This window comes from Cuculus canorus, chromosome 12 (assembly GCF_017976375.1).
Source record: "Cuculus canorus isolate bCucCan1 chromosome 12, bCucCan1.pri, whole genome shotgun sequence".
Classification (NCBI taxonomy): Eukaryota; Metazoa; Chordata; class Aves; order Cuculiformes; family Cuculidae; genus Cuculus; species Cuculus canorus.
The window spans coordinates 1,467,932-1,495,300 of NC_071412.1; the positions used below are offsets into that span (position 1 = coordinate 1,467,932).

At 39.5% G+C, this 27,369-nt stretch overlaps 1 protein-coding gene across 4 annotated transcripts in view; it reads right to left on the minus strand.

The window, feature by feature from the left end:
• MYZAP (myocardial zonula adherens protein) overlaps positions 1–27,369 on the minus strand; it is a 72,161-nt gene that overhangs the window by 18,105 nt on the left and 26,687 nt on the right. For 3 of the 4 annotated variants that reach the window (XM_054077737.1, XM_054077735.1, XM_054077734.1), the window contains 8 exons: positions 25,613–25,705; positions 23,094–23,207; positions 22,095–22,247; positions 19,201–19,326; positions 18,179–18,307; positions 15,889–15,974; positions 13,062–13,167; positions 209–292 (listed from right to left, as the gene is read on the minus strand). In XM_054077737.1, coding sequence (XP_053933712.1) covers positions 209–292; positions 13,062–13,167; positions 15,889–15,974; positions 18,179–18,307; positions 19,201–19,326; positions 22,095–22,247; positions 23,094–23,207; positions 25,613–25,705 — 891 coding nt within the window. The remainder of the gene's footprint in view (positions 1–208; positions 293–13,061; positions 13,168–15,888; positions 15,975–18,178; positions 18,308–19,200; positions 19,327–22,094; positions 22,248–23,093; positions 23,208–25,612; positions 25,706–27,369) is intronic. The other variant, XM_054077736.1, reaches the window with a different exon arrangement.

The following is a 27,369-nucleotide window of genomic DNA, read 5'->3' on the forward strand; positions in this document are numbered from 1 at the left end:
TATGTTAAGAAACGTAGCATGAACATTGCGACTTTGTATTACATAATTTCCTCGTGTGACTGGTGTTGTAAGTTTGATTTCCATACTTAAGAACAGCAAATACATATAGTAAATATGCATCCAGATAACATCAGGTGACATAGGTTCAAATTTTATTTGGCTTCATAAAATAATCACAATAAAATAAACTTAAAAGGTAACTTCTTACCTCACATTCTAAAAAAGAAATTTTTTCTAAAAGCTGTATTATAAATAATTCCTTTTCTTTTACTTTCTTCCTTAGCATTTCAATCTATGAAGGAAAATAAAACAGAGACATTTAGTCTAATGGGGATGGGAAGAGGAGAAGAAAGACTTAAGATTCCACAGGAAGAAAGCACAGTCAGTTTTATGGCTCAGCAACAAGTGACTACCTGTGCATATTCACAAACTGCTTTAACCCATGGATTAGCTGCCATCCCACACGATAGGATTGTCTACATAAAGATGATACACATATACTAACGTGGCTTTGTAAAGTTTGTATTTTTCTGGAAAGAGAATGAAAACTCGGACATTGTCACGTAAAAAAAAAAGAAAACGAGGGAAAACTCCATCTTGATTGAAAGGCCTTCGCCCTCGTCCATTTTAACTACACCCAAAAAGATGTTGCACGTTTGCTAGTTTCTTGAATGTCTTGTTTTGTTCAGTTCTTTCCTGGCATATTAGACTCCTCGGAAAAAAAGTGTATTTTCATTTTATACTTAGGGAATGGAAAGAAGTTACTTATGAATGTTGATGAAAATTAAAGTAAACCGCACCAGAGCATTGCATCTTAATGCTGTTCTATATGGAATAAGAGGCAATCTTCCTTATATTCTGGATTTCTATTGGTCATACAGCCATACAACAAGAACTTTTGCATTAAGTCCTTCCCTCCTACCACCGCAAGCAGGTATGAGCAGAGAAACGCAAACCAATAGCTAAATAACTTCAGTTGTTCCTGCTTCCCCAGAGGTAGGCTCGGGTTATTACTCGTAGGCAGCTGTAGGCACACCACCCTGCAAGCACAGAAGACAACGTGCTTTGTATCCGTGTAGTTACAGCCCACTTCAGCTGCAGAAAACACTGTTGAAAATATTTAAGGAGAATCATCAGAGGCTCTGCAAAGGGATCTGAACAGGCTGGACCGCTGGGCCGAGACCAATGGGATGAGGTTTAACAAGGCCAAATGCCGGGTCCTGCACTTGGGGCACAACAACCCTGTGCAGTGCTACAGACTGGGGGAAGAGTGGCTGGAGAGCTGCACGGAGGAGAAGGACCTGGGGGTGTTGGTTGACAGCAACTGAACATGAGCCAGCAGTGTGCCCAGGTGGCCAAGAAGGCCAACGGCATCTTGGCTTGGATCAGAAACGGTGTGACCAGCAGGTCCAGGGAGGTGATTCTCCCTCTGTACTCAGCACTGGTGAGACCGCACCTTGAATACTGTGTTCAGTTCTGGACCCCTCAGCACAAGAAGGATGTTGAGGCTCTGGAGCGTGTCCAGAGAAGAGCAACAAAGCTGGTGAGGGGCTGGAATCAGAAGTGCACTGAAAGGTAAGTCTGAGGAAGAAGAGGGAGTTGATATCATGTTTACATCCAGGCAGGAACTGGGAGAATCACAGAATCACTAGGTTGGAAAGGACCCACTGGATGACTGAGTCCAACCATTAAGAAGACTGATTTCCCACTGGGTTCAAGTCTCGTCCTACAGCAACAGCAATGAAAGCTGATAGCAGTGGATATTGGTTTTGCTCTCAGTGTTATATGATATTAGCTCAGTAAGTTTTCCAATTAAATTTCAGTCCACCTTTCTTGAACAAGCCATTTCAGGTCAGACGTCAGGAAAGTCAAAAACTCTGTTTCCCCCCTTATTAAGACCATGGGGAATACACATTCTCAACTGAGATGCTACATCATTATTTAACCCCCTCTCCCTACTTCATGGCAGCTTTCTTTAACCAGACAGAGCCCAACCAAGAACTTCTACTTTATGGAACAGTGCATTATCTAAGGCAATTGTCTCCACAACTCATTAAAGTAAATTAAATATATAAAAAGTTTCTGATCTTAAGCTTGAGAGCAGAATCAGAAATAAACCAAGCTAGTAAACGGGCAGTCCACATTCCAAATGGAATGTCAGTCTGCCATGCACTGCTTTTAGTAAAATCTCTTTTACTGTACAAAAAAGTGCACCCCTTAAAGCTACGTTAGATGAGGAAAGACAGATATTCAAGCTGCCATTACAGCACAGAAAAGTGTGGATCCCACACATTCTTTCACAGTTTTGGGCAATATGCCAACAGTGGGGAAAAAAAACAGATGTGTGCCTACAGCTTTTTTTATCACAAGAAAATGATAAAAATACCTGTGCATAATAGAGAATGGATATTTGCTATAAAATTTCACAGTAAGCGAGGTAGCTTTATTTTGTCCGTATTGATTTGCTGTGAGCTTCACAGACAGAATTTTGAGGGAAAAAAAAAAAAGAAGTAATTGTTAGTAAAAAACTCAGTCGACTTGCCTAAAGTTAAATCACTTTGTAGAACAGTCAAACTGAAATCAAAGAAAGCTCAGAATGCATTCGTTCTTCCTGGCAGCCAATATTGATATGCAAGAAAGACCATGTCTAAACACTTGGGTCAAATTTTCCATGCATTCTCACCTGGCACTTTTTTAACTCTATCTTAAAATCAGCATAAAAGAACATAACAAACCCCTTCAAACCACCAGTGTAAAACTTCTTAGCGTGTCTGGAAACAATTACTAGTAGAAATAGTCATGCGCTGCTAGAAGAGAATGATAAAATACTCAAAGGTACAGTAAAACAACAGTAGTGTTATCACCCTCCCAAAAAGTTAGTGCGAGGTATTATAAAACATTTCAACCCAAATGTACAGAACTATGAAAAAAATGAAGCAAAATAAATACATAAACTAAGCCAAAAAAAAAAAAGAAAAGTCATGAAACCAATTAAACTTTCATTTAGTCTTCATGATCTTCAGTTATCACATCTATTTGCACAATGATCAGTTATTAGTTGGAAAAGCTAAAATGTAAGCTCCATATAGTGTTTCAAGCTACAGAATATGTGTGCTGTCATCATGCATCTTTCACAAAATCAGGTTATTTCCTTTTTTTTCCTCCTTGTACTTTGAAGTGCATGTAAAAGCTATCCATGTCATCTAAAGCCATTAACAACTTCAGTTTTCAAATCACAGAAACAGAAGCATTTTCAGAAAGTCATAGAATGTGTTTCGATCTTCATATTTAATTACAACTCCGTTTAGTAGTATGACTAAATTAAGTCATCTTTATCTTCAATGGTTCAATCGCTTCAGTCCTGCCAAGAAATCACATTTCAGAAGAAATAAACTGTTCTTTTAGAACTTTCAAGTGGATCTTCTCTATTAATATTCTGTTCTTCTATGATGCGTACAAGGAAAAAATTTTAACACCAGTAATTGGTACGACACAAAGATGACTGAAGTCAAGCACAGCTACGTGATGAGGGAATGGGGTTTGTTTGGCAGATATCCATTCTTGTTATTGAAGATAGTACAGCTCATCAGCTCCCTAATTCATTTTTTACATCAGACACAAACTATTTCTATTTTCAAATAAGTGATGGAATTATCTATTATCCAAAAGCAAGACCGAATTCTGGTGTCTCATAGGCATTTACCATGAGTTATATTTACTCTATGATACGAAGGCTCCAGGACATGAAGCAATCTCTGACAATAACCATTATGTTCACCAGTATTATTCACAAACAGATTCACTGTAAGTTAAAATCAAACTTGTATTTGTTTATTCTTCACACTGGCTACAGAGACATAAAATCCTTAAGAATGTCTTTGAGTTATTTAACTGGAATAGTCTGAAGGTAAAAAATTACTATGAACACCTTAAAATGTAATGGAGAATCACAGAATCATAGAATCATGGAATAGTTTGGGTTGGGAGGGACCTTAAAGATCATTCAGTTCCAACCCTCCTGCCATGGGCAGGGACACCTCCCACTGGCTCAGGCTGCCCAAGGCCCATCCAACCTGGCCTGGAACCCCTCCAGGGAGAGCACACCCTCATTGTGAAGAAATTCTTCCTTATATCAAGCCTAAATCTGCCCCTCTCCAGTTTATACCCATTGCCCCTCGTCCTGTCACCACAAGCCTTTATGAACAGCCCCTCCCCAGCTCTCTTGTAGCCCCTTTCAGGCACTGGAAGGTCGCTCTAAGGTGTCCTCGGAGCCTTTTCTTCTCCAGGCTGAACAACCCCAACTCTCTCAGCCTGTCCTCGTATGGGAAGTGCTCCAGCCCTCGCATGATCCTTGTAGCCTCCTCTGGACCCGTTCCAACAGCTCCATCTCCTTCTTATGTTGAGGATTCCAGAAGTGGACACAATACTCCAGACATGAGGTCTCACAAGAAAGGAACAGAGGGGCAGAATCCCCTCCCTCCCCTGCTGGCCACGCTGCTTTGGATGCAGCCCAGGACACGGTTGGCCTTCTGGGCTGCGAGAATACAAAGAGGAAGACGATGACAAACAGCTCCCTCCCCTTCCCAAACACAAACCTGAACTCCAAAAAAATATTCTGTTATGTGGTTGGAATGTTACTGATCTTACTTGTGTGGTTGTGAGACTCCTCCAAGCCCGGCAGACCGAGCCGTACACAACCAGTCAGAGCCCATTAAATCCATCTACTTTGTCCCTTTGAAGAATTATGGCAGAAACTTAAAATAAGCCTTCTCTTCTACAGTATGAAGAAGAAACAATGTGGTACTGTATCATCACACGCACAAAGTCTTAGTCCAGCAGTAAGATAGAATGGAATGATGACGCAGATTACGGATGTGATAAGGCTGTGAATTGGGTAACATATAAAAGCTTTTGGTTGATCTTTAGAACATTATGTACTCAAAGACACAGCCACACAAAGCAAATTCATGCCAGGTGAAATAAATTAAGCAGGAAATAGATTCAGCCGCTGCAGAATGAAGGCAGGGACAGAATGCAGCAGGGCACTGGTGTTACTTCATACAGGCACAAGGCACCCCCAAACACACGGTCAACTAGTTCCAACTAGCTGTCTCAGCAGTCCAAGGGCTGAAATGACTTCCACCCAAGCTATGACGCACCTTTAAAGCTACCCACAGGTCTGATGTAGATGACACATCTCAGAGTAGTTTACTACAGAAAAAGTTTATTTACTGAATAAGGACTTGAGTACACATCACCTTATGCCATTAGCACCAGAGTAAGCAAACCTGGTTTGATGAACCATGAGGGCCTGTGCCACAGGAAACCAGGAAAACCAGGAATAACTTTAGGGGATTATACTAAAATATTACTATCTTAAATAAAACGCAACCTTTATTTGATACATTTTTATAAATCCCATTGCATAAAGTAGAAGTGATGGTTGCCTTTCAGGAAGGAATGTGATGAGAACACTGGATTATAATGCTGATATTGGGTAAAAGCACTTCAAAAATAAAATTCATGCCTTTCTAGTTAATGCCATTTTGATTTTTTTCCATAAAAATATTAGTTATGACAAACTAAAATAAGATGATAACACTTAGAGCACCATACGCCTGTATTGCACACGCCCAAGTCTTAAGAGTGTTTTTGTTACAAGAATTGCATAAAGCAAGAGAACCAGCGAGTGACAGAGAAATAGATTTTGGCTTTTGGTTTGAAGGTAAAGAAAAGGAGAGAAGAAGCAAGATAGGTCGAAGACAATCCTGAACTGAGGGCCCAAGTGATGGCCAGAATAGCCCAGGGTCAGAAACAACTCAGTGCAAGTCCAAGACTCTCAACTTCCACCAACTGACTTTTGGATGTGAGTCACTTCCAGACTGACTCCAGGACAAATTTATCACCAAGATGTTCCTACATTTTCTTTGCTCAATGCCCAGGGCCTATAGTCCACCTCATCCTTGCTCTGTCTGCAGACCTGAACATTTCAGCTTGCTGCCAGCTCAGCAACTCGCTTCCAAATCTGCTTTTTTGCATAACTACCCTTTCAGATTCCTCCATCATTTTCTACTAATGCTACTCAGGTATAACCTTCAGCCTCTCCTCTACCAGCCTTCTGTAGAAGCGCTCAGACAGACTTTCCCTAGCACTTGCCTCTCCATCTGACGTGCACTGACTGACTAGGCATTCTTTGCCCTCCGCTTTTCTACCAATATTTCTACAACCTTCTCATCCACATTAAGTAGTCAAACAAAACTGGCAACCTACTCAGCAATATCATCTTACGTTAATGATCCACTCATTCCTTTCAAAACAAGTCTAACTAAAAATGGGAATTTAGAAACCCTGGGCCACACCATCACCCTTTTCCCCATCACTTCATTCTCTCTTACCTCCCCCACCCCACCGTATTAGAATCGTAGAATCACAGAATCATAGAATAGTTAGGGTTGGAAGGGCACAAGGAACCTCCAGATAGTCATCTTATCCTGGTTTTGTCCTCCCCATCAATGAAGATCTATTTCTTTCTTACTACTGCACCTTGCTGAGTCTCCAATCCATCTGAAAGACCAAACAAAATTGTCATACTTGAATGGACTGTGTAACTACATTATAGGAAGAGCTTCACTTCTGAATTTCTGTCGCTCCACCAAGTAACTAAACTTTGCTTCACTGAGATGGGAAAGCTAGATGTACAAGTCAACAACATTAAATTGATCGAACACATAAGAAGAACAGCCAAGAGAAGAATCATGAAAAGAAACTCTGTAAAGAAATGCTGGAGATAAGAGTAGTGATATTAGAAAGGAAGTCAACAGAATTACAAAGCAATTAAAGCAGAGGGAAAAAGCATCTTACAAGAGATATAAAGTTGTGTCCAACTGTAGAGTCTTTTATAAAGAAAGTCTGAAATAGCAAACTTTATCCTGTGTTCTCAGACAGTTCTGCAGGCTTAAAATAAACAGTGAACTATTGGATTGGAACAGATTCAGCTGTTAGGTAAACTCAGTCAGCATTTACCACTTGATATTATCATCCGTTAATTTAAAATATTTATCACAACATGTTAGTTAATATATGTAAGTATTGTATATTATTATTCAAGTATCATGTATTTTCCTTATTCATCTACCATTAATGGAATGGGCATCCGTAACACTGATACAGAGACATGAACAAACCAGTTGTAAATATAAATAAACACAGGACAAACACATAGTATATGATACAAAACAAGGCAGACAAGACATTGCAACATCAGCTTGAACTCTCAGAGTTAACTGCTGTACAAGGACAACAAGATTTACTCCGTCCAATATTTCCCTGGACCTTAAGTGGCGCTTATCAGAGGCCAGGCAAGAGTGTTGAATTTTTTTCAGGGAACACAATACAGTAAACAGGAATGAGTATCTTCACCTTTTAATCCTCCTTATATAGCCTCAATGCTTTCTGTGTTACAAAACTCTTATTTTAAAAGAACCCTAAAAACTGACTGATTTAAGTTAACGCACCAACTTAGAGACCTTCCTAAACTAACGAGCTGTATGAACACATGACACCAGTCCTTGATGCACACCTACGTGTCCTAATGAGCTATAAACATTGGCACATTGTCTCACAGTTCAACCCACCTTATTAAGAGCTACCTTAGCAATGTGCAAGTTTTCTAATTAATGACTTGGCCAGGCAATTCCCAGCTGAAAGCGCGATGCTATGCATGTATAAACACTCCCACCAAACACCCGCAGTGATTCTACTTTTGCCAATAGATAAGCAGTGTACTGCATTGCTCAAGTCCACTGTGGCATGCCAAACACTGGAATTGGGGTGGTGGTGAGTTATTTATGTTCTGCCATTTATCTTCTTCCTCCAAGCTCCCGAAGTGGGTTTCTCAATTTGTTGTCATATGTTTTCTTGTTGTTGTTTTGTTTTTACTGTAGGCACCAGGCGATGCAGATTTGGTTAGTAAGAAGTTGGCATGTGCCTGTAGCTGGTAATTCCATCTTCTCATCCTCTATGTTTCTGTTTGGCTTCTTTTACTTGACCTAAAATTGAAACTGTACTTCCATACTAAAACTGGGATATTTTGCTACATATCTGGAGTTGGAGTATCTTGATACTGAAGTTTTCAGGTGGTTATTAAGTCTTCAGTGGGGAAATTTCTTCTTGATTCCCCATTTGTGTAATACAAAGCATCTTCTGTATTTGGATGTCATTTGTTCATTAGCACTTTGTCTTTTCATGCAAGTATCTTCCACAACAGAACAGGATACAGCTTCTTCCTGGTGTTTGGTCACCATTTGTCATCCAATGAATCTGAGACTAAAGCTGGAGAACAGCTCATGGGCCATGACCTAGAGACAGTTCAATTCAGTAGTTAGGGGAATTTCATGTGAAATCCGAGTTCTGTAGATAATTTCTTGGCATGGAATCAAATACCTTTTTCTCTTCTCAGTTACCTTCCGAACAACTCCCTTATAACTGCATCAACACACTCGCCTTGCTTACAAATGTAAATGGTTCTTTCCTTCCTTCTCCTGCTTCTCGCAATGAAACAATATTACATATAAAATCAGCTTATTGTGCCATGAAACTGCAACTCATTTCAATGCCAATCACACAAATCTCAAAACTAAAGCTCTCAATTCTCCCCAGGTCTGAAATTGAGATCAAGCCAGAATGTACTTTTGTTGCTGGTTTAGGATAAATGTTTGTCTTTCATCTGAAGACTTTTAATTTTATCTTGCACTAAACTCTCCCATCGCCAACACTGGCACAGACAGGATGAACTGATTATCCATATCAAATACATAACTCAAAAGACAAGCTTTTGCCCCTCTCACAGAACAACAGCAATTTCGGCCCTGAAAGAAACAATGTGCTGCAGCTTCCCATGCCCTCTCCTAGCGCCTCTGTGCCCGCACTCTGCAAACTCCGTAGTGGAAGGCCCTGAAGTTTGCACACTTCCACTTTTCATGCTATGAGTCTCCTGCAAATTCGTCATCTGATCAAACTGCCTTTTTTTCTGATTTGTCTTTGAAAGTCTCTCTCTGCCCAGCCATGCTTTAGGTGAGCTCCAAAGGCAAGAGGTAAAACAAACCCACCAAACAAAACAGTAATGAGTCCACCATTATTAATGTTCACAGATTTCACCACTGAGCTCGGGCAATCTATCTCTTCTCACTCTTTTCTTGAAAGCCTGCTACGTACAAACGGTATGAGAAAACGGCTGGGTTTCTACACACCTGCCAAATGCAGGTCTCGTGCTTTCAACTGCCAGCACTTCATGTAAAATGTACTGCGCTAAGATGGAAACAGATAGATTTATTTAACAAACAAGCTCCACACGGGAATAAATCTGTCAGTCTGAAATCATCTGCAATCTCTCTGTCTAATGAGAGCATGAGGCTTTAAGACTATGCAGGATACCTTTCTGCTCTCTGCTGGTGCTCTAATGGGCTGTGATCTTGGGTCTCACAGCGGAGACCCCCTTTCAGCCTTAAAAAGGGGGGCGCGTGGAATCTAAGACACAGAGATGTTGAAGGTCAACAACTCCAGCAATCTTCCATTTTATTTCTTCCATTTATTTTCTTCTGAAATTTATTTTCCATGCTCCTATTTAATTTACGGCTGGTCTGACTAGATCAAGGTGAAAAAAGTTCTACTAATGCCTGAGATGGGAGGATTTATTTTCAGAGAAAAAAATTAGAAGCAAATATTTTCTTTGCTAAGGAGCACAAGCACACTGAACTGTGACTATCCTCTGCCTGGGCTTAATTCCACAAGTCACACACCTACTGCACTCAGTACCAACAAGATGGGTTCTGTGAAAAGGAAGGCTTTAATACTCTTTTCCTCCATAGTCTCCTACATTTGGTGCTTCTCAGTCAATATCCCCTTTCATGCATGCTTAGATTAGGACTAACCACTGCCTCCTAATACATCTTTAAATGCCATCAAAACAGCACTGGAGGTGTTAAGGGTTGCCTATTGCATCACAAAACTCCACTATAAAGCCTCTCCCCCACTTCCTCCTGACCCTTGCTGTTCTTTTACAGAATGCTCTGCATCTGTCACCTGCAAATGATCTGTCATCTTTCCCTACAAAAGGCCTGAAAAGCAATCTATTTTGTGATTTTCAGCCAGTAGATTAATCTCACTACTTGTTTGATTTCCACAGATCTCCGTGTGAGTTTGAAGCAGCGTATCTTGTTTGTTCAGCATCCCTTGGAAATGATGTTCATTTCCGTAGCAGCACTTTATCTAAACTGGAGATAACAGAATAAACCCATTGTGGTTTACACTGTGAGAATAAAACCCTCATCTATACTTCAGATCTGTGTCTGAATATACCCAGATTAATACCAAATAAAGCTTATCCTGGAGTCAAGCAAGCATAGGCTTAGCCATCATTCTCACCTACTTTGTACGGTGGCTCTGTTTCAGCTTCTAACAAAGTGCTGCTGATAATTTTGACTACTTACTTTCTTTCCACTTCTCTTCCGAGTTTAGCGGCTTAGCCTGTTCTCAGTCTATTCTCACACAACAGAGAGGCTACGTGTTTCAGAGAGCAGGCTTTCTAGCTGCTTTGATCAGTCTTTATCAATTATTTAAATGCAAATTATTCATCATTATAATACCCTCATGAACCCTAAGATGGAATGTTATTTTACAGAGAACAGCCATGCAATAACGAGTTATTGCAATAACCAGTAACACGACAGGCTTCAGGACAATTCTCTGGATATTCCTAACCACTACATGCTGTAATCAGTAAATGTAATGTAGAGAGGAGATGCATTCAAGAATACCCCGATGAATACCTTTTCTAGGACTTAGTACAATTATAAAATCTTCCCTATTTACTCTAAAAAGTTTCATGTTGCTGCTCACTAGTTCTTAACTTAATTCCAGAACAGACTCTTCTGATAGCATTCCTTTTCACAGCCTACCTCTTAAGAAGTATTTTGGTTGCCAATTTCTCAGCTTCTATGGCATAATCAGTAAGTGCTGCTTAAAGTGAGCCTAAATATACTTATTTAATATTTATATACAGAAGAGCAAAAAGTCATGACAAATACTCCATACTTGGGTTCCTCAGGGCATACATATCCACAATGCTTTTTATCTTTCCCCATGGCAAACATCTACTCTCTTCTGTACTATTAACGCTTCTATTTTTAGGTCTTTAATTAAGAGTCCAGCTTAAAGTAGTGCATGCCATGTAGATATTTTCTCAAACACAGTACAAACACAAACCACGGATAGCACAAAATTAAAAAAACCCCAAGTGCCTAATGTATTTTGTACTATCTGACCTGACCAAATCTCTGCTACAGGAGTCTTTAGTTAGCTCACTGATAAAAATACAGATGTAGCTACAAGTGTTCATGCAGTTCTGAATTAAAAGAGAAACTAAAACACACAAGGACCAAAGGAAAGAGCACAAATATATTCCCTGGGGCTACATGGCAGTCAAGGATTTGTACAGAGATCTGATTGATTTTTGAAAATCAGCCAGTCAGACATAATTGAAAGAAGACCTTTTTGACAGCTAAGTAGCGAGTTGGTCATTTAACATTCTACTTGTTAATTAGGATAACCAAACAATCCAGAAGGGCTTCCTATGTATACGAAGGCTCCAGCAGAAATACATTACAAGGAATCAACAAGCTAAACACACCCATTAAACCTAACATTTATGAAATAATAATCATTGGGCAAGCTTTTTGCCAAAACACCTCGCGGAACTGCAAATATTTGTTATACCAATGCAGCCCACTAGAGGTCAAGTTACCTCTAAGAGTTTAAAATACAGTGCAAAGTTTAGGCCCCCATCCTCTTGCATGTTACTGAAATCATCTGGCTTGCCCCACATATCACAACGTGACAAGTCCTTTAGAACTTCTGGTTAGAACAAAAAAAAAGCTCATAATATGATGGTTGGCTTACAGAGATAGAAAACATATTAAATAATTGTTTCCATAATCCACAGACTGATTGGATTATTAGATTGGGGAAGTCTTCCTTATTAGAATACCACGGTATAAAGATTGTTAGCTCAGTTTCAGACCACCTGCTACGAGGCTTGAAAACAGGGAAAACAGCAGGCTGAACTAGGAACAAAACCTCAAGACTTTATACTGGTCTTCTATACTGATGATTTGACAGAATAACTTTAATGCACAGAGATATTTTGCATTCCTCTGTGTAAAAGACACTTAGTATTGCACATCTGATCATACAACAGGACTACATTAGAATATTATAAAACAAAACATAAATAGGTAAATATAGAAATATTTGTTTATATATATAAAGTATATATATATAAAACCACCACACTGATAAATACGGAAAAACTCCATGACTGATCAGAAATCCTGAAACAGTATATTAGGAGTGCAGGAAGAATGCCTAAGGTTTGAATGGTTTCCAAACATTTGATTTTGTGAATGCGTGATGCCCAAATAAAAGCTATTCCATGAACGCTTATCCTCTGTGCAACAGCAAGGCTCAGTGTAATACTCCTGTCAGTCTGCTTTGTAAAGCTCCAATTTAAACTTAATTTACCTATTTTCCATGTCATTCTTTGATCCACTTGTAGAAACAGAAATATTTGTAATCACAGCCTTCTGACTGCTGAACAGCTTCTTGGCATGTCGGTGGCCTGGAAATTAAAGCAGCTTTCCAGCAGAAATTCTATCAGCTAAAATTATATCTCAAGACCAGGGTGAAAATATGAGTGGTGGTAAGCTGTGATTGCCTCCCTATTTCTATGAGAAAACACATTAAAGGAGGGGGAGGGGGCAGCTTTTGCCTTTCATGAAGAGCTCCAGAATTAGTGTCAGCCTGAAGACCACAGTTTATAACCCATTGGACTAAAGTGCTTTCAGCTAGTCTTCCTGCTTCACTAGCTCCAGATGCTTAACTCATCTTCCATTGCATTTGTAACTACGGTGGCATAAAGAAACTGCACACAGAACAGAGTTCTTTGGATTATGTACTACAGGAGTCAGTGTTCCCAAAAGACTCGTAACTGTTTTACTAGATCTCACCTCCTCGACCATGTGCTTGACTTTCTTCTGCTGGCAGTGGACCATATCATCCAGATGTTTGATTCGCTCTCTTAGGCTAGCTGCTACCTCCTCCAGATGCTGTGACCTAGCAGAACATGGAAGAGTTAAGCACATAAGCTCTGCAGTCTAAGCAAAACAAGAACCCCCCCAGTCCCACCATAAATCAGGAAGACCTGCTCAAGAGGTAGGCAAGTCAAATTCCACTGACAGATGTCAAATTGGTCCAAAGTACATTATAATGGCAGTCTTTTAGTCGAAGCAGCAGTCTCCACCCAAGTTAACTCACCTTTATCTTGCATACCAGGTGCTGACTCAGAGCCTGAAGTGCTGACAATTAAACAATGTGACAAAGCTCATCTCCTTAAGATATCTGGTTTTCTTTGAAATGAAAGGCATTTAGACAACTAGATCTCTTATCATCACAAAGACACATTCATCCAAACATGAACACCTGCAAACTTTTTGGAAATATATACTAAATAACAGCCAGGAAGCACATCTGCTGGTTTCCTTTCGAAAGCTCTCCTGCTGCAGGGAAGCCTTGAGTCAAGGACTCTGACGTAGTTGCCAACAGTCGCAGAATGCTGGCTGGAGTAGGTGAGTTAAGACTAGATGAGATATTAACTCATCAACAGCCAGCAGGAATCGTTGCGGATGTTTCGGGTATGTTTGTATTACTCTCTAGACAGAGAATGCATTTCTTCAAACCTATTTAGCACAGAAATTGAACACCTACAGAACTCCTGCCATAAGTTCCCTTAACAGTTTGCCAGAAAAGTAGTTATCGAATACACAAAGAAACAGGAAGGAAGCTTTTTAATAAGTTTTTGGCACATTGGCCGTGGGAGCCTCCGTTTTTATCTGAATGTACAATTCTTGAAATTCTTCAAGGAAAGCAATCTCTTATTTACAAAATACACTTCTGTACTCCTAGGTTCAGGACTGGACAGAATTTGAGAAGTGGAGGAGGGGAATCAAAACCAACAAGGCTTTTTTTTCATTTTGATCTGTGCACAGCAGAAGAAACCGTTGAAGCTGCAAATAGAACAACCATTCTAAGGCAAAGCAGCAGATGGCAAACTGTATGACGATTCCAATGAATGACTGAATTGTATGCCGTTTCCTCCCAGAAAGAATCTCTATTAATTGTGAAGTACTCTACAGAACTGTAACTGCAGGACTTTTGACAAGGACTCAAAAAATCACAGCACTGCTGCAGGTTTTTCAATCTCTCATATAAAGGTCTCTCAAAACAGCAATTTATATTTTGATTGCAATTGTAACACATATTTGGTCTCTCACTGAAAGACTCCGAATCTTAAGCACCAACAGCAATGGAGACGTGGAACAGAGGTAGTTCCTCTGGTGGAGCTCAAGTGTTTAGTGAGGTACAGACAGATAAAGAGAACTCGAGGACAGTCTTGAGCATCTGAACACAGATTCATTGCTTGCACTGCATAGATTGCAATGGTTTGCTTGCTTGCATTGCACAATTCCAATCTGAACATTGCCTTTATCCTTTTTACTGCTGCATAACTTCTCACGCTGAGCAGACAGGGCAGGATTCACTGAAGCGGGAAGAGTATCTGTTACTCAGAAGTAAAGGAAGAAAGCAATTATCTCCCTTCTCCGTATTCTGTGTTGCATGCAACATCTGTTCAATTTAACTTATTATTTTAACAGGCTGCTGTAAAATGTCACTATTACCCTGAAACCGCATAAGCTGGTCATGGATCCATACAACTAGGCAGCGAGATGCTCTCAGCAGGGACCTCCTTTTATGTTTAGGCATCCTTCAGAAGAGCAGGATGCCAAAACCTTAAAATTCAATTTCTGGGTGCCACAGAAATGTAAATAGTAATCAAGTACAATTATTCGGTCTCTGCCATAATTCATCTTTACCCACTCAAGTAGTGTCACATAAACCTTTGAGTGGCAGATGCAATTTTCATTCCAATGGCTATTTCAGCGCTGGATGGATTTCTCTTGAAACTTTGCCTGTGGCTTTGCTTGAAGCTTTGTTTTGCCTGGTCTTGGTGCTCTGTCAGTCTCAAGGAAGCAGTACTGGATGGACATGCCACCTGTGGGCAGAAACAGCACATCCACAGGCCAACACTTTCTTCTAAGCCATTATCAGGGGTCTCACTGCCAATAACCTCACCCTCACACTCCCAAAGAGCTGCAGAGCTTATTTTTGCACCGTGATGCTACCTGACGCACTTCGTACATCCTTTCATTTTGTTCGTGGGCATATGTTAACATGCACTGCATGTGTAAACACGCCCCTCCGAGCCCCCCTTATCATCCCCGCTTTCCCTCTTTTATGCAGAAAACACACCTCTGGCAGTTATATGCAAAACAATTGCTCTCTTTTAAGAGTCAATCTTTTCAAAGGGGATGTCCCACAGCTTAATAGAGGATACAGAATGGGTTTTTTTTTTTCTTTTAAAACTGTGTTGAGCAGTCTAGGAGGAGATAACGGAAGTGTTCATAGTCGGGATCACACTGTGCTGGATTTGGGAATGCCGATTTAAGAAAAATCCACAAGTCGGTCACAACCTCCTCCATCTCAAATGTACTCTGCATGTTTGCAAACAACTTTTCAAGAAAGATGCAAAGTGCTTTTTATTGCCAACATTAACCCTCTTGATATTTTATATGTAAATAAGCTTGCATACAGACAGACAATCCCTACCAGACTGCAGTTTTATTAAAGTCAGAAAAAGTAAAATTCAGGTGTCTTCAAAAACCAAACCCCTGAAGTTTCCTAGCAATACTCGAAATTCCACAGACAAGAATACCTCACCTTTCACTGTCAGAGCTGTTTTCAGATTTTGCTCCAGATAATTGTATTTCATTTAATTCAAGTTGTTTTTGCAGCTGGTGCCGTTCCTAAACAAGAAATATTATCCTTCAGTCCTCCATGTGTCAAAATGTAAGTATGCTTCACAAAGCATATTCCGTTGCAATTCAAAAGATCATTTGTGAAATTAAAATAGAAACTGATTAAACAAAATTCATGCATTTCCTACAGCCAAGGAGCACAGAATACATAATAATAAAATCAAATTCCCAGCTATGCATGGAAATAAGATGAGCATTTTCAATTTGCTATTCAAAGATGTATGGTTGTACTCGAAACTGTATTTTTTTTAATAAAAATATGAGTCATCACAATCTTTAACTACAATAAATGTCAAATTTTCTATGTTATCACTCCAAAAAGATCTCTCAATCCAAGGCTGAAACAAAAGGTATTGCTCTGTTTTCTTCCCCAAAATATTCCTGTTTATTTTTTTGCTGCCCACCAGCACAGTGCTCATGAAACCTTTGAGGACTTTGGGGACTGAGTCAACACCACCTAACAGAGGATCTGCTATCCACTTTAGCGGGAATTCAAGAGGCATTCAGTTTTACTCTGCAACTATCAGCCAGATAAGAGCAAATTAAATAATCAACATGAAGAAACTCATCTGTACTTAAGAACTATATTGCAATCCTTTACTCACTGCATAACACTCACAAGTTGTAGGCTGAAGCCCAGATGAAGTTAATGGAGCTACTAAAGGGGCATCTTAAGCTGAATGATTTCTCAGTGTAATCACTAATTGTACTAACAGATGGGCAAGCATTAGACAAAAGGGGCTCCACACAAACGCACGTTAGACTAACCTGTCAAGCCAACACCACCAGCTTCTAAAAATCTATTGCTCGGTAACAAATATTTGCTATACTTATAAAGTTGGTGAAAAAATACTTCACTTATAAGAACAGATGATCATATTCCCTCCACTTACCAGCATGCTCTCTGCTTCTGTATTTTAGACAGCAAGGAATAGATGTTTAAAGAATTAAAAACAAAAATATATCCCTGCTATTGAATGAAATGAGAAATGTCCAGGTACATCCGAGAGCACCAGAGTCCCTCCTATACCCTTTCTAGTGACACTGTTCAGTCTAAGGGATAAAAAAAATAACATTTATTCTCAGTTAGGTAAATTATACCAGAAAACAAAGAGGAAAATTCACCCTAACTGTTTGAGACAGCAGATATAAGCTTTTTCAGGTATCTGAAATTGTTCAACAAATGAGATTCAGATGCAGTGTACGATGCAAAGAGAGGTATGGTGATACTCTTATGCTTAACAATACATTCAAATAATAATCAACTGACTACTAGTCCGAGTTTTGCCCTGGAGCAAAGTCCATAAAACAGGAGCAGGTAAAGCAGGAAATAAAAAGAAGCAATGCAAAACCTGCTACAATTAGTTTTACAGCAGTGCTGCGAGTGTCACAAGAGGTAGATGTCAAAGCATTTCTGCTTTCAGAGCTTTAAAAGTAAACTGTCAAAAACCTCCTCTCAGTTACAGATTGACAGTGAATAGTGAGCCAGGGAGAGGAATCATTAAAAGATTTTTAATGCTATCCATAAAGGAAGAACCTAAGTTTTGGATTAAAAGGCAGTAAAAATTACTTCTTCTTGTCTCCTCAAACTATTCTAAACCATAATCTAAATAAGAAAAATATCTGCATGGAAGATTAAGTGGCTGCTACATACCTACAAGAAATGCTCAATACATTTTAGTCCTCAGCTTTCAATTTAGCATCTTCCATGTGTGGAGAAATTTGGAGACACAATCCCAATCAGGACTACGAGCACCTAGATAGTAAGATCTGTTCCTAATTGAAACACATCCTAATGGACCTACTGGCAGCATTTCTAAGATATTTTAGGTCATTTATGATTAGTACTTCATTAGGCTTAGGAGATCTTCCACACTGAATGAAATCTGAACGGACTTTCAATTCTTTGTTTAAAATAATGTTTGATTTACTAAATAACTTGACACCTGAGGCAGCTTTGACTGTAAAGGCCACTAGAAAGATAGAACCACCACTCAATCACAGTGTCTCTGTGGTAGTCCACGTCCATTTACTTATACGGACACACTAACTGAGACGCAAACAGCCACGGTGTGTCACCGAGCAGGGGACTCAGCAGCAGGCAACAACAACAACAAAAAAAGCATCAAATCCAATTTCCTCCATGCACTTCTGCATTTCCTTCAAAGGCAGCAGTCAACTAACTCTCCTACCTCTTCCATGCGTTCAATCAGCCGGTCTAGCTCACCAATCCTCTGGTCCTTTTCCTGTATGCTTGTTTCTGTAACCTGCATCTTCTTATTTGCCTCTTCAATAGCCTTCAGAAGCCGATTCGTTTCCTCCTGCAAATAAGAACATTTACATATTAACATACACTATATTAACGAGGATTTTGGGTGGTTATTTTTGTAGGCCATACAGCCAGGCTAATACCATTTAAGCAAGCTCAAAGATTTTCACTACACCTGCCCAGAAGTCTGGAAGAGAGGTGACCCTAAATGTGAACTGTATAGAACAAAAGACCTGTGCACTTCAAAGCACCCCAGATATTTGTAAGGCATCATGAAAATCTGAGAATAATTTTTACACATTTTGTTTTTTGTGCATTTGTTTGATATTTGTTTTCCCTTGAGAAAACACCATAAGAAAAATATACTGCTGCAGTAGATAACACATTAAATACTGAAGTTTGCCACATTCAGCTCTGTATTTTCCTCACGTATCAAACAATATGCACAGAAAGAGACTGGGGAAATCTACCTTCAATTTCAGTCATTATCCATCTTTATCAGTTAGAAAAATGCAATGACCTTCTGCTCTTAGAAGGGTTTTACCTGAGGGTGGAGGGATATAAGGGGACAGGGAGGGTTCTTGCTCCAGTAGTGCTGAGTGAAGCTGTTCCCCCTCCCATTCTTAAACTACCATGACAACTGGACATTATATTTTGCTTTTTTTTTTTAGAGAACAAGAAGTTAAAACCTCCGACTTATTCAATTTAAAATTTCAAAATTTCAATTTAAAATTTCAAAATTTTATTATTACTGTTACTGTGCTTGAAAGCATTTTTTTTATTCTTTTTTCAGCCCTACAACCCCAAACACTTTGAAAACTTAGTAACTGTGACATGACCAGTTGCAGACAGGAAGCAAATGAACTGACGTCAACTCTGGAGCACTAAGAGACTGAGAAACAACACACAAGCTAAGAACCGCTCCCACAGACTGGTTATACATACTAGGAGGATTTCTTTCTCAGCTTTATGTTTCTGCTCCTCTTCTCGCATTTTTTCTTCATACTGACTATACAGTTTTCTTGTCATCTCTCTCATGACTTCAGCATTGGCTTCCTGAGACGATTCCACCTATGAGAGGGGAAAGTTGACTCATTGGTCAGTATAGCATTGCTGGCAGCAGGAGAAACAAAGTTCATACGATGCGAAAATAACCCTTTGAACTTCAGCTCCACCTTCTAATAAATTTGACACTGCTGAAGCAGATTTCCATTTGCATCAAAACCATTAAAAACACTGCCAGTACACAAATCGTTCAAATTTTCAGAAGCTACAGTTTGATCACATTTTATATTGTCTGAATTTAACCAGTCATTGCTCATCCAAGATCAGGCTGTGCCTCTTTCCTGACCTCTTCCATAAAAGCCTCCAAGTCACTTGGTTTGTTTCCTCATTGACAAGATATTGCCTCGCCTCTATTTACTGAAGCATAGATTAGAGATGGTCTAGACTCAACTCCTGTTCCCAAATTACCATGAACACCCAAAGCACTAATTACTTTAAGCTGCACCCAAGTATGTGTTGTTAACCAGAAGACACAGTTGTGCCCTCCCTTGCTTTTTCACGTACTGCTCTTTGTGGAGGCACAAGAACTGGGGTGACCATCGAGCAAAGCAGAGCAGGGAACAATCAGACTTAAAATTAATATGATCAGGGTGTGGAAGGGTTAATTTTTAACCACAGGACCACAAGCTTTACTACTGCTACATGGAAGAGGGCAGGAATAGTAATTCAGAGACAGGATTTCCCCCTTATGTTGGCTCAAAACATTGACTGAACCACACCCTCAGTGATTAAACCACAGATCGGATATTCGCAGCTTAAAACCAATCACTCTGTAAACTGCAATAAAAGCAAAGTAAAACAGCTAGTCCAAGGCTTAGTTCTCTTACTAGAGATGCTATAAATCAAACAAGGTTATCGTGAAACTCTGCGTGTGCTACTAGAAGGTCAGGAAGAGAAGGAATATACTGTCTTCTGGAAGAAGAATAAAATGTTCCTTGTTGACCACTGAAATTTACACAGCTACAAAATAGCTGTTTCTGATGATAAAGGTTGGGGGGGTGTGGTTTTCTTCCTACTTCAAAGACTGAAAGATTTACTAAATCCTTGTGCTTATGTTACATGGTGGGAACAAGCTGCTTTACTACCACGTAGGATAACAGCAGCGTGTTTCATCCTTCAAAAAGAGATTGAGTTCTGAAAGACTCTACTTGCACTGCAATTGCCCCCTTTGGCACCTCACCCAGACCAACGCTGGGGTCATAACCTGCAATTTGTGAGAAGGACTCTCCAAAAATGGACAGCCTGATCTAGTGGGAGGTGTCCCTACCCATCACAGGGACATTGGAAGTGGATGATCTTTAAGGTCCCTTCCAACCCAAACTATTCTATGATTCTGAATGATCATGGAATATGGCAGTTACTGGTAACTTCCCAAATTCCATATCACCTTCTTATATATACCATTGGAATTAAATCTCAGATGTCTTAGCATCTTCGACACGTGATTTTACCTTTAACTTTCAAAGGCAGCAATGAAGTATTTTATCTACTAACTTTGTAATAAACTGACAATTTCCCGGGCAAAATTTAAACTTTTCCCTCGTTAAGCCAGGGCACATCTTCTGCAGAGCTTGACATGCTTGAAGATAAACAAATCCTTACGCATTCAGTTTTGCTGGGACTTAACTTGTGGTTCTCTGCCCTTAGAAGCAGATATACCTTTCCCTGGCTTGTCGGTGCATGTCCATAAGATTATAATAAAATCCAAATTTCTGTTTTGAAATCCTAATTGCATCAGCTTTGCTTTCTTTTTTCCATTTGTTTTTTCTGTCTTTTTATTTCCTGCTGACAACAGCAGACACAAAATACAGCTGCTTTTAGAGCCTGTAAAGCTTCACTATGAGAGGAAACTAGAACGTGAATTGTAAATTGAAATAGACTTATGTTAATGTTTTCTCTTTTAACCACTCATCATTAAGCATGAATGCAAGTCACGGAAGAGCCAAAGAGAAACATCTTCTCTGACGAAATTAAACATGAATAAAGCAGCAGTTCACCTTAATTTCACAGTGACAAATTCTGATAGAGTACTGTATACAAATCAGTCTATTTTGAGCAATTTTAAAAGAGACAAAGGTTTCCAGAAGGGGGAGGTCAGTCAGTTGGTTGTTTTTTAAATGAGAGTAAAGGAATACATTTGGCAGATGAGGGGAGAAAACAGGCAAGCTTTCTGGCATATAAAAGCTTCCAGTTTGCGTTTTGTTCCCTTGCACTTCTCTGAAAGAAATAGCTTAATTCTCTTTCCAAAACTCTTACTGTTACAGCATGTATCTGCTGGCCATATGCTTGTAAGACTTCACAAATTACCTATTAAATATTGTGCAATACCAAATAAACAAATTCAACATCAAAAAATTCTTACAGCACTGTGTAGAGTTATAATATTACTTAAGGCAGTGAATGCTAATGACCATTTAATGGTTTGAATTTTCACCTGCCAACATCCCTGAATGGTAATCCCATGTTATGGAAACACTGAGTGCTGCCAGTTGAGATTCTTTGTTATTAAAGCAGTATTGATTCACAGGCATGTATCAGCCCTAGGGGATGGTGAAGGCATGAAGAATGAAAAACCCTTTACAAATAAGACCAAGGAACTGGGGCCTTGAGCAGCCTGGTCTAGTGGGAGTTGTCCCTGCCCATGGCAGGGGGTCAGAACTGGACAATCTTTAAGGTCCCTTCCAACCCAAACTATTCTACGATTCTATGATACATTTAACATACTCTTAATGCCCCTACTTTGCAATATTTTTAGGGTATTTTATATACTGCACCTTTAATTTCAGTAACTGGTTTTCAATTTGCGCTGTTTCCAGTTGCTTCTGCTTCTCTCTCAGCTTTTCCATAGATTGCTCATGTGTATGTTTTAAATTCCTTATTTGTTCCCTTATGTCAGTGTTCTCCAATGTAACATCCACTAGAGTTTTCTAGAAGAAAGAAGTAAACTGTATATTAAAAATCACAAATAATTTGTTGAACAAATATAGGCAAGAGATTATGGAACAAACAGAGCATTTAACGGTTCCTGATATGTCAATGCAGTGTAAACAGTTCTGCAGGTTTTAACATAAAGTAATGGGTTTTGTTATATTTGATTTGCTAGAAGGTATTTCCATGAGGAACATGCTCAGTGAAATCAAGTCCTGGAGCACTATAAAAAAAAAATAAAGTATACATTTCAGCATGAATTCTACTCCCAACAATCTTCCTTTCTTCTTTCCAACGGCTGTGCTAAACTTATCGAATGTACTAAACCAAGAAAAACTGTGATGTACAAGAAAGCAAGAACATTGAGTTGTTCAGCTCAGATATGTGGGAATTTGGAAGTATTTAAACAGAAAATTCCTTTCTATCTTCTCCCTCCCCCTACATTTCACAGGTATGTAAAGTCTCACAAGTGTTCAGCATCCAAACATGCCGTTTCCATTTCTGTTAACCAGGGGAGGTAGGAATAAGCCAGGAGATGTACCGCTCGGCACAACAGAGAACAAATCACACTTTCACCTTAGGTATTTAGTAGGGACAGGACTAGTGGCATCGTCTGCCGCAGACCGGTATCTTTTTATTGTATACTATTTTTTAACAGGTTGTTAAAAAATACAGGTGTTCAAATTGTTTTTCTCAGTTTCCTATATTGGCTGCCTTAGATATCCAAGACAGTACTTTACGGACTTGTTAAGTGTTAGAATCTGTATTTGTCATCCATGTTCTATGCTTTTAAATCCATGTCAGAAAAGGCAGTTGTTAGCTGTGAAACAGCTGTTAAAATGTACCTGCAAGTCTATTGATGCTGATGTCAAGGAGCTGTTCATTTCACTAAAGCTATCTAAGGCTGCAGCCTGCACGCGCACATGATTCTCTAAGGATTCCTGATGAGCATTTGTCACCTGAGCAGAAAAAAAAAAAAAGAGTTTTATATAGAATAATGATCAAGTTTACCTATTCTTGCACAGGGAGCTACAGAAGAGAAAGAAGAGAAAGATGCCACAGTTAATTTTCACAGTACTAGGATGCTTAAAATATACAGCCCTCAAATCATACTCTTGCACCTCAGAAACAAACAAACAAAACTTAAAACCCAAATATACTAACAGAAATAAAGCACAAGGATCGATGTTTATTGCTAGTCTAAATACTGTGAAAGCTGTTCTTCTGGAAAAGAAGAGAGGACACTTGGCAGATGTCTAATCAGAAACGTTATATACACAGAGTGGATAGTTTGTAAAAAGTCAGAGTCAAAAGCAGAAGAATGCAAGAAAGGAGGAAATCTAGAAAGGTCTGGGTGAGCTGTAGAATAGCCTTAATTAAGAAGGACTTGACTAATCAAGTATGTAAAGAAGAAACATCAAGACTTAAGGATGAAACAATGCGAAGCAAGTAGGAGGAGTCAGTAGAGAACTTTGTTGTGCAAAAATTTGTCATCTTCTGTTACGTGCACACACACACACACTTTAAAACTGGAGGGGAAAAGGAAAGCACAAAATGACATTTAAGAAGAGACCAAAACCCAAGCAATGTAAATAATTATGAACCATCCAATAATAAAGAGAAAAAAAAAATGTTACTAGCATTTGGCCAGCCCAACGCATCAGACGGACCAGATTTGTTTCTTGATAAAAACACAAGAACACTAGGGACTGATAAGGAGAACAATTAGTGTTTAGTAACCAAGTCATACACAGATTAGGACGCACAGGGAGCAGAGGCAAGTAGTTACTGTTAACCCTTTACAAAAGTGTGCTCATGTGAAAACAAAAAACCACCGCAGAAATTCTTCAGATGGATTAAGAAAGCTAGAAGACAAGAACTTGTGTGAAGCAGCATACTGCCCAGGCCGGGACATTGAAGTACGAACTTTAAACAAACTTTAGAAACAGAAGTAGTCCCAGAAACTCATGGGGAAAAAAGGCATAGAGATTCAAAGCTGGAACAAACAGGATATAAAGGATTTTTAACAGGATCCAAAAACTGTATAAAATATGGCAGTAATGTAAAACCAAAACAAAAAAAAACCAAGCCAACAAATTAAAAAAGCATATATTATTAGGTAGAACAACATCTGTGCTTTCTTTTGGGCACTCTTAAAAAAGGGGGTAGGGTGTCTTATAATGTGCCATCTGCATCAGGAGTGCTTCATAAATCGCTAATTTGCTTCAGAACTAGAGGTTCTGTCAGAGCTCGTCAGAAACCCTTACTTAAGAGAGATGTTCAGACTCGTGCAGGATTTCTACTGGTCTGACAGAAGATCTGGAAATGCAGAATATAACCACTGCTATTCAGTTACCAGCAGCAGGAGAGATGACAATGCTGCATCTGCATCAGCCTTTGCCTACAGGCGTGCTGAATAGGGGACTCGCCTTGTTGGCATCATTAAGACTATTTAACACAACTTACAGAAATTCAGTTTTCTCTCCTTCCTCCTCACAAGTCAGGAGATTTATTTATTTTTAATTTTTATTCGGTTGCCGCAGAATAAAAGTACCAATTTAACAGCAAGTTCTGGTCTTTGCATATAATCCAGCACACAGGGAACTGACGGTCTCCACATGGGGGTGGCAGAAGGGCACAAGTCAGGGTCCTAGTCCCCTAAAGTCAGAATGCATTTAATTGCCAAGATTTCACTTGAACCAGGGCTGTGAAAATCAATGTTGAAATTAAACCCACAGCAAGGTTTCAGGGAGAATTTTTGGACCAACAAACTCAGCAGTTTAATCTGAAGGATACTTCTACAGACTGCAGCAGCTTTTCTTGCTAAAGCAGCATGTCGGAAGAAAGAAAGGTCATCAAATCACCACTGAAAGGTTCAATTATGAACCAAAATGTAAGAAACTTTTAGAACTGTTATGCATTTTGATGCTAAAGAATACTGCTGCTTCTTTTACTATAGTGTTTAAAGACCACAGTCAGTAAACCAAAGCAAATTACATTGAAATGATGCCAACTAAGCTCCACGTTACTCCTTGTTATCTGTGTTATTTATTTAGTTCACCTGGCAGCTGACTGGTATGAACACCTCCACTAATTACCAATACACAAGGACAATCCAATCAAGACCATTCTTTTATTTCCAAGAAGCAGGCAATTATGAATTCCATATGTAAAAGCATCCCCGTCCTACTTTACCTTCCTGGAGGGAAAAGTAAATAAATAAAAGTATAGACATCATATAAAACAATGAACTGGAGGGGTTCAGAAATTATTTGTGGTCTGCTGAAGCGATAAAAAAAGGTTTCTAAATAATACTGGGACAATTATTCTCATCTACGTTCCCTAGAGAAGAATGTATACTTACTTTCAGTTCGTTTGTTAGCTGCTGTATTTTTCGTTTCATTTCATCATATTCACCATACATTTTCTTTCTTACTTTTTCCAGAGTTGCTCTCACCTGGTGCCGGAAAAACCAAATGCCTTTATTAAGCTTACTGATGATACTGTTTAGACTAGTAAAAAAACCAATTATGTCCAATGTCCTTCATTGTCACTTTCAGTAATTTCTGTCATTAATCTACCTTTTCATCAACAGTAATTTACACTAAAGAACAAGACAGAAACTTAAGTCTCAAGACTCGTTTACATAGTGATGATACAAGTACATGTCTCCGAGTAATTGTAAAGGTCTACGTACACTTTCAAACACTTGTAAATTAGTAATTTAAATAAGGAATTTAAGTTAAATTAACCATAACTCATTCTAACTTGATTATTAAAGGAATTAATTTCAATTCAAGCATATAGGGGTTTCTTTCTGGAAAGAAAACATCCACCCATGAGTTTAATATACCTTCATACATCTTAAAGTGGTTAATTAGTTTTCCCTGAGTATCCTTTGAAGACAAACCCTTTAATTTTGGACTTTCATGTTTGTAACTAGCTAAATAATATATTAGCAAAAATTTAACAATGTAATTTCAAATCTGAGGAGCAGAGTACTCAATTTGGTTTTATTTAAGAACTATGGATGTAAATTATACCTTGCCCCTTCTGAAAAGGAAGGCAGCTTGGGTCTAAATGCCTTTGTAATCATGCACTGAGCTACTCTTCTCACGAGCACATACTGTAAACACTAGTTAAATGTTTGTCTACTGTGTACCTTCCAGCTACGTAATTAAAACTCCTTCTTTTCACCTCACCTCCATCAAACACAGCCTGATTGTAGATAATCCAGGGCAGCAAGTTTACCTCATGTCAGCACAGGCTTAGGGAAGGAGCAAGGGGAACACATCAGTAGGGCCTTAGACAAGACGGGATGCTTCTAGCAGCTCTGCAGTACATCCCCTGCCTCCAAAGGACAGGGGCATTAGCCACCAACTCTACGCAAAGAGTAGGCACGAGCCTATCCAGACTGCCTGCTGAGTTCAAGATGAGAAACACAGAAGGATGCTGACTCCTGCACTTCACACCTCAGGAAAGCACCCCTCACCCTTACCCACACATATGTACGTGCGCTCACACACATGCCTCTCTTGCAAGGTGCAAATTTTACTCAGATACAGAGGAAACCATCAGCAGTTCTAATGCAGCCCATTGTTTTTGGTCTATCTAATTGCGCAGGTATGTGGGATAAGCTGAGGATTCTTATTTAAGATTCTGCTTTTGAAGATGAAACTCATGTGGCAGACCAAAGTTCACAAATTAGCACAGCTGTACACAGTTTCCAGAAGGTCCAGTACATCCAGTACAATGCGCGCTCACAGCCCAGAAGGCCAACCGTGTCCTGGGCTGCATCCAAAGCAGCGTGGCCAGCAGGGGAGGGAGGGGATTCTGCCCCTCTATTCCTCCCCAGTGAGACCTCAGCTGGAGTATTGTGTCCAGTTCTGGAATCCTCAACATAAGAAGGAGATGGAGCTATTGGAACGAGTCCAGAGGAGGCTACAAGGATGACCAGAGGGCTGGAACACCTTCCAGACGAGGACAGGCTGAGAGAGTTGGGGTTGTTCAGCCTGGTGAAGAGCAGGCTCCTGGGAGATCTTAGAGTGACCTTCCAGTGCCTGAAGGGGCTACAGGAGAGCTGGAGAGCGGCTGTTCAGAAAGGCTTGTGGTGATAGGATG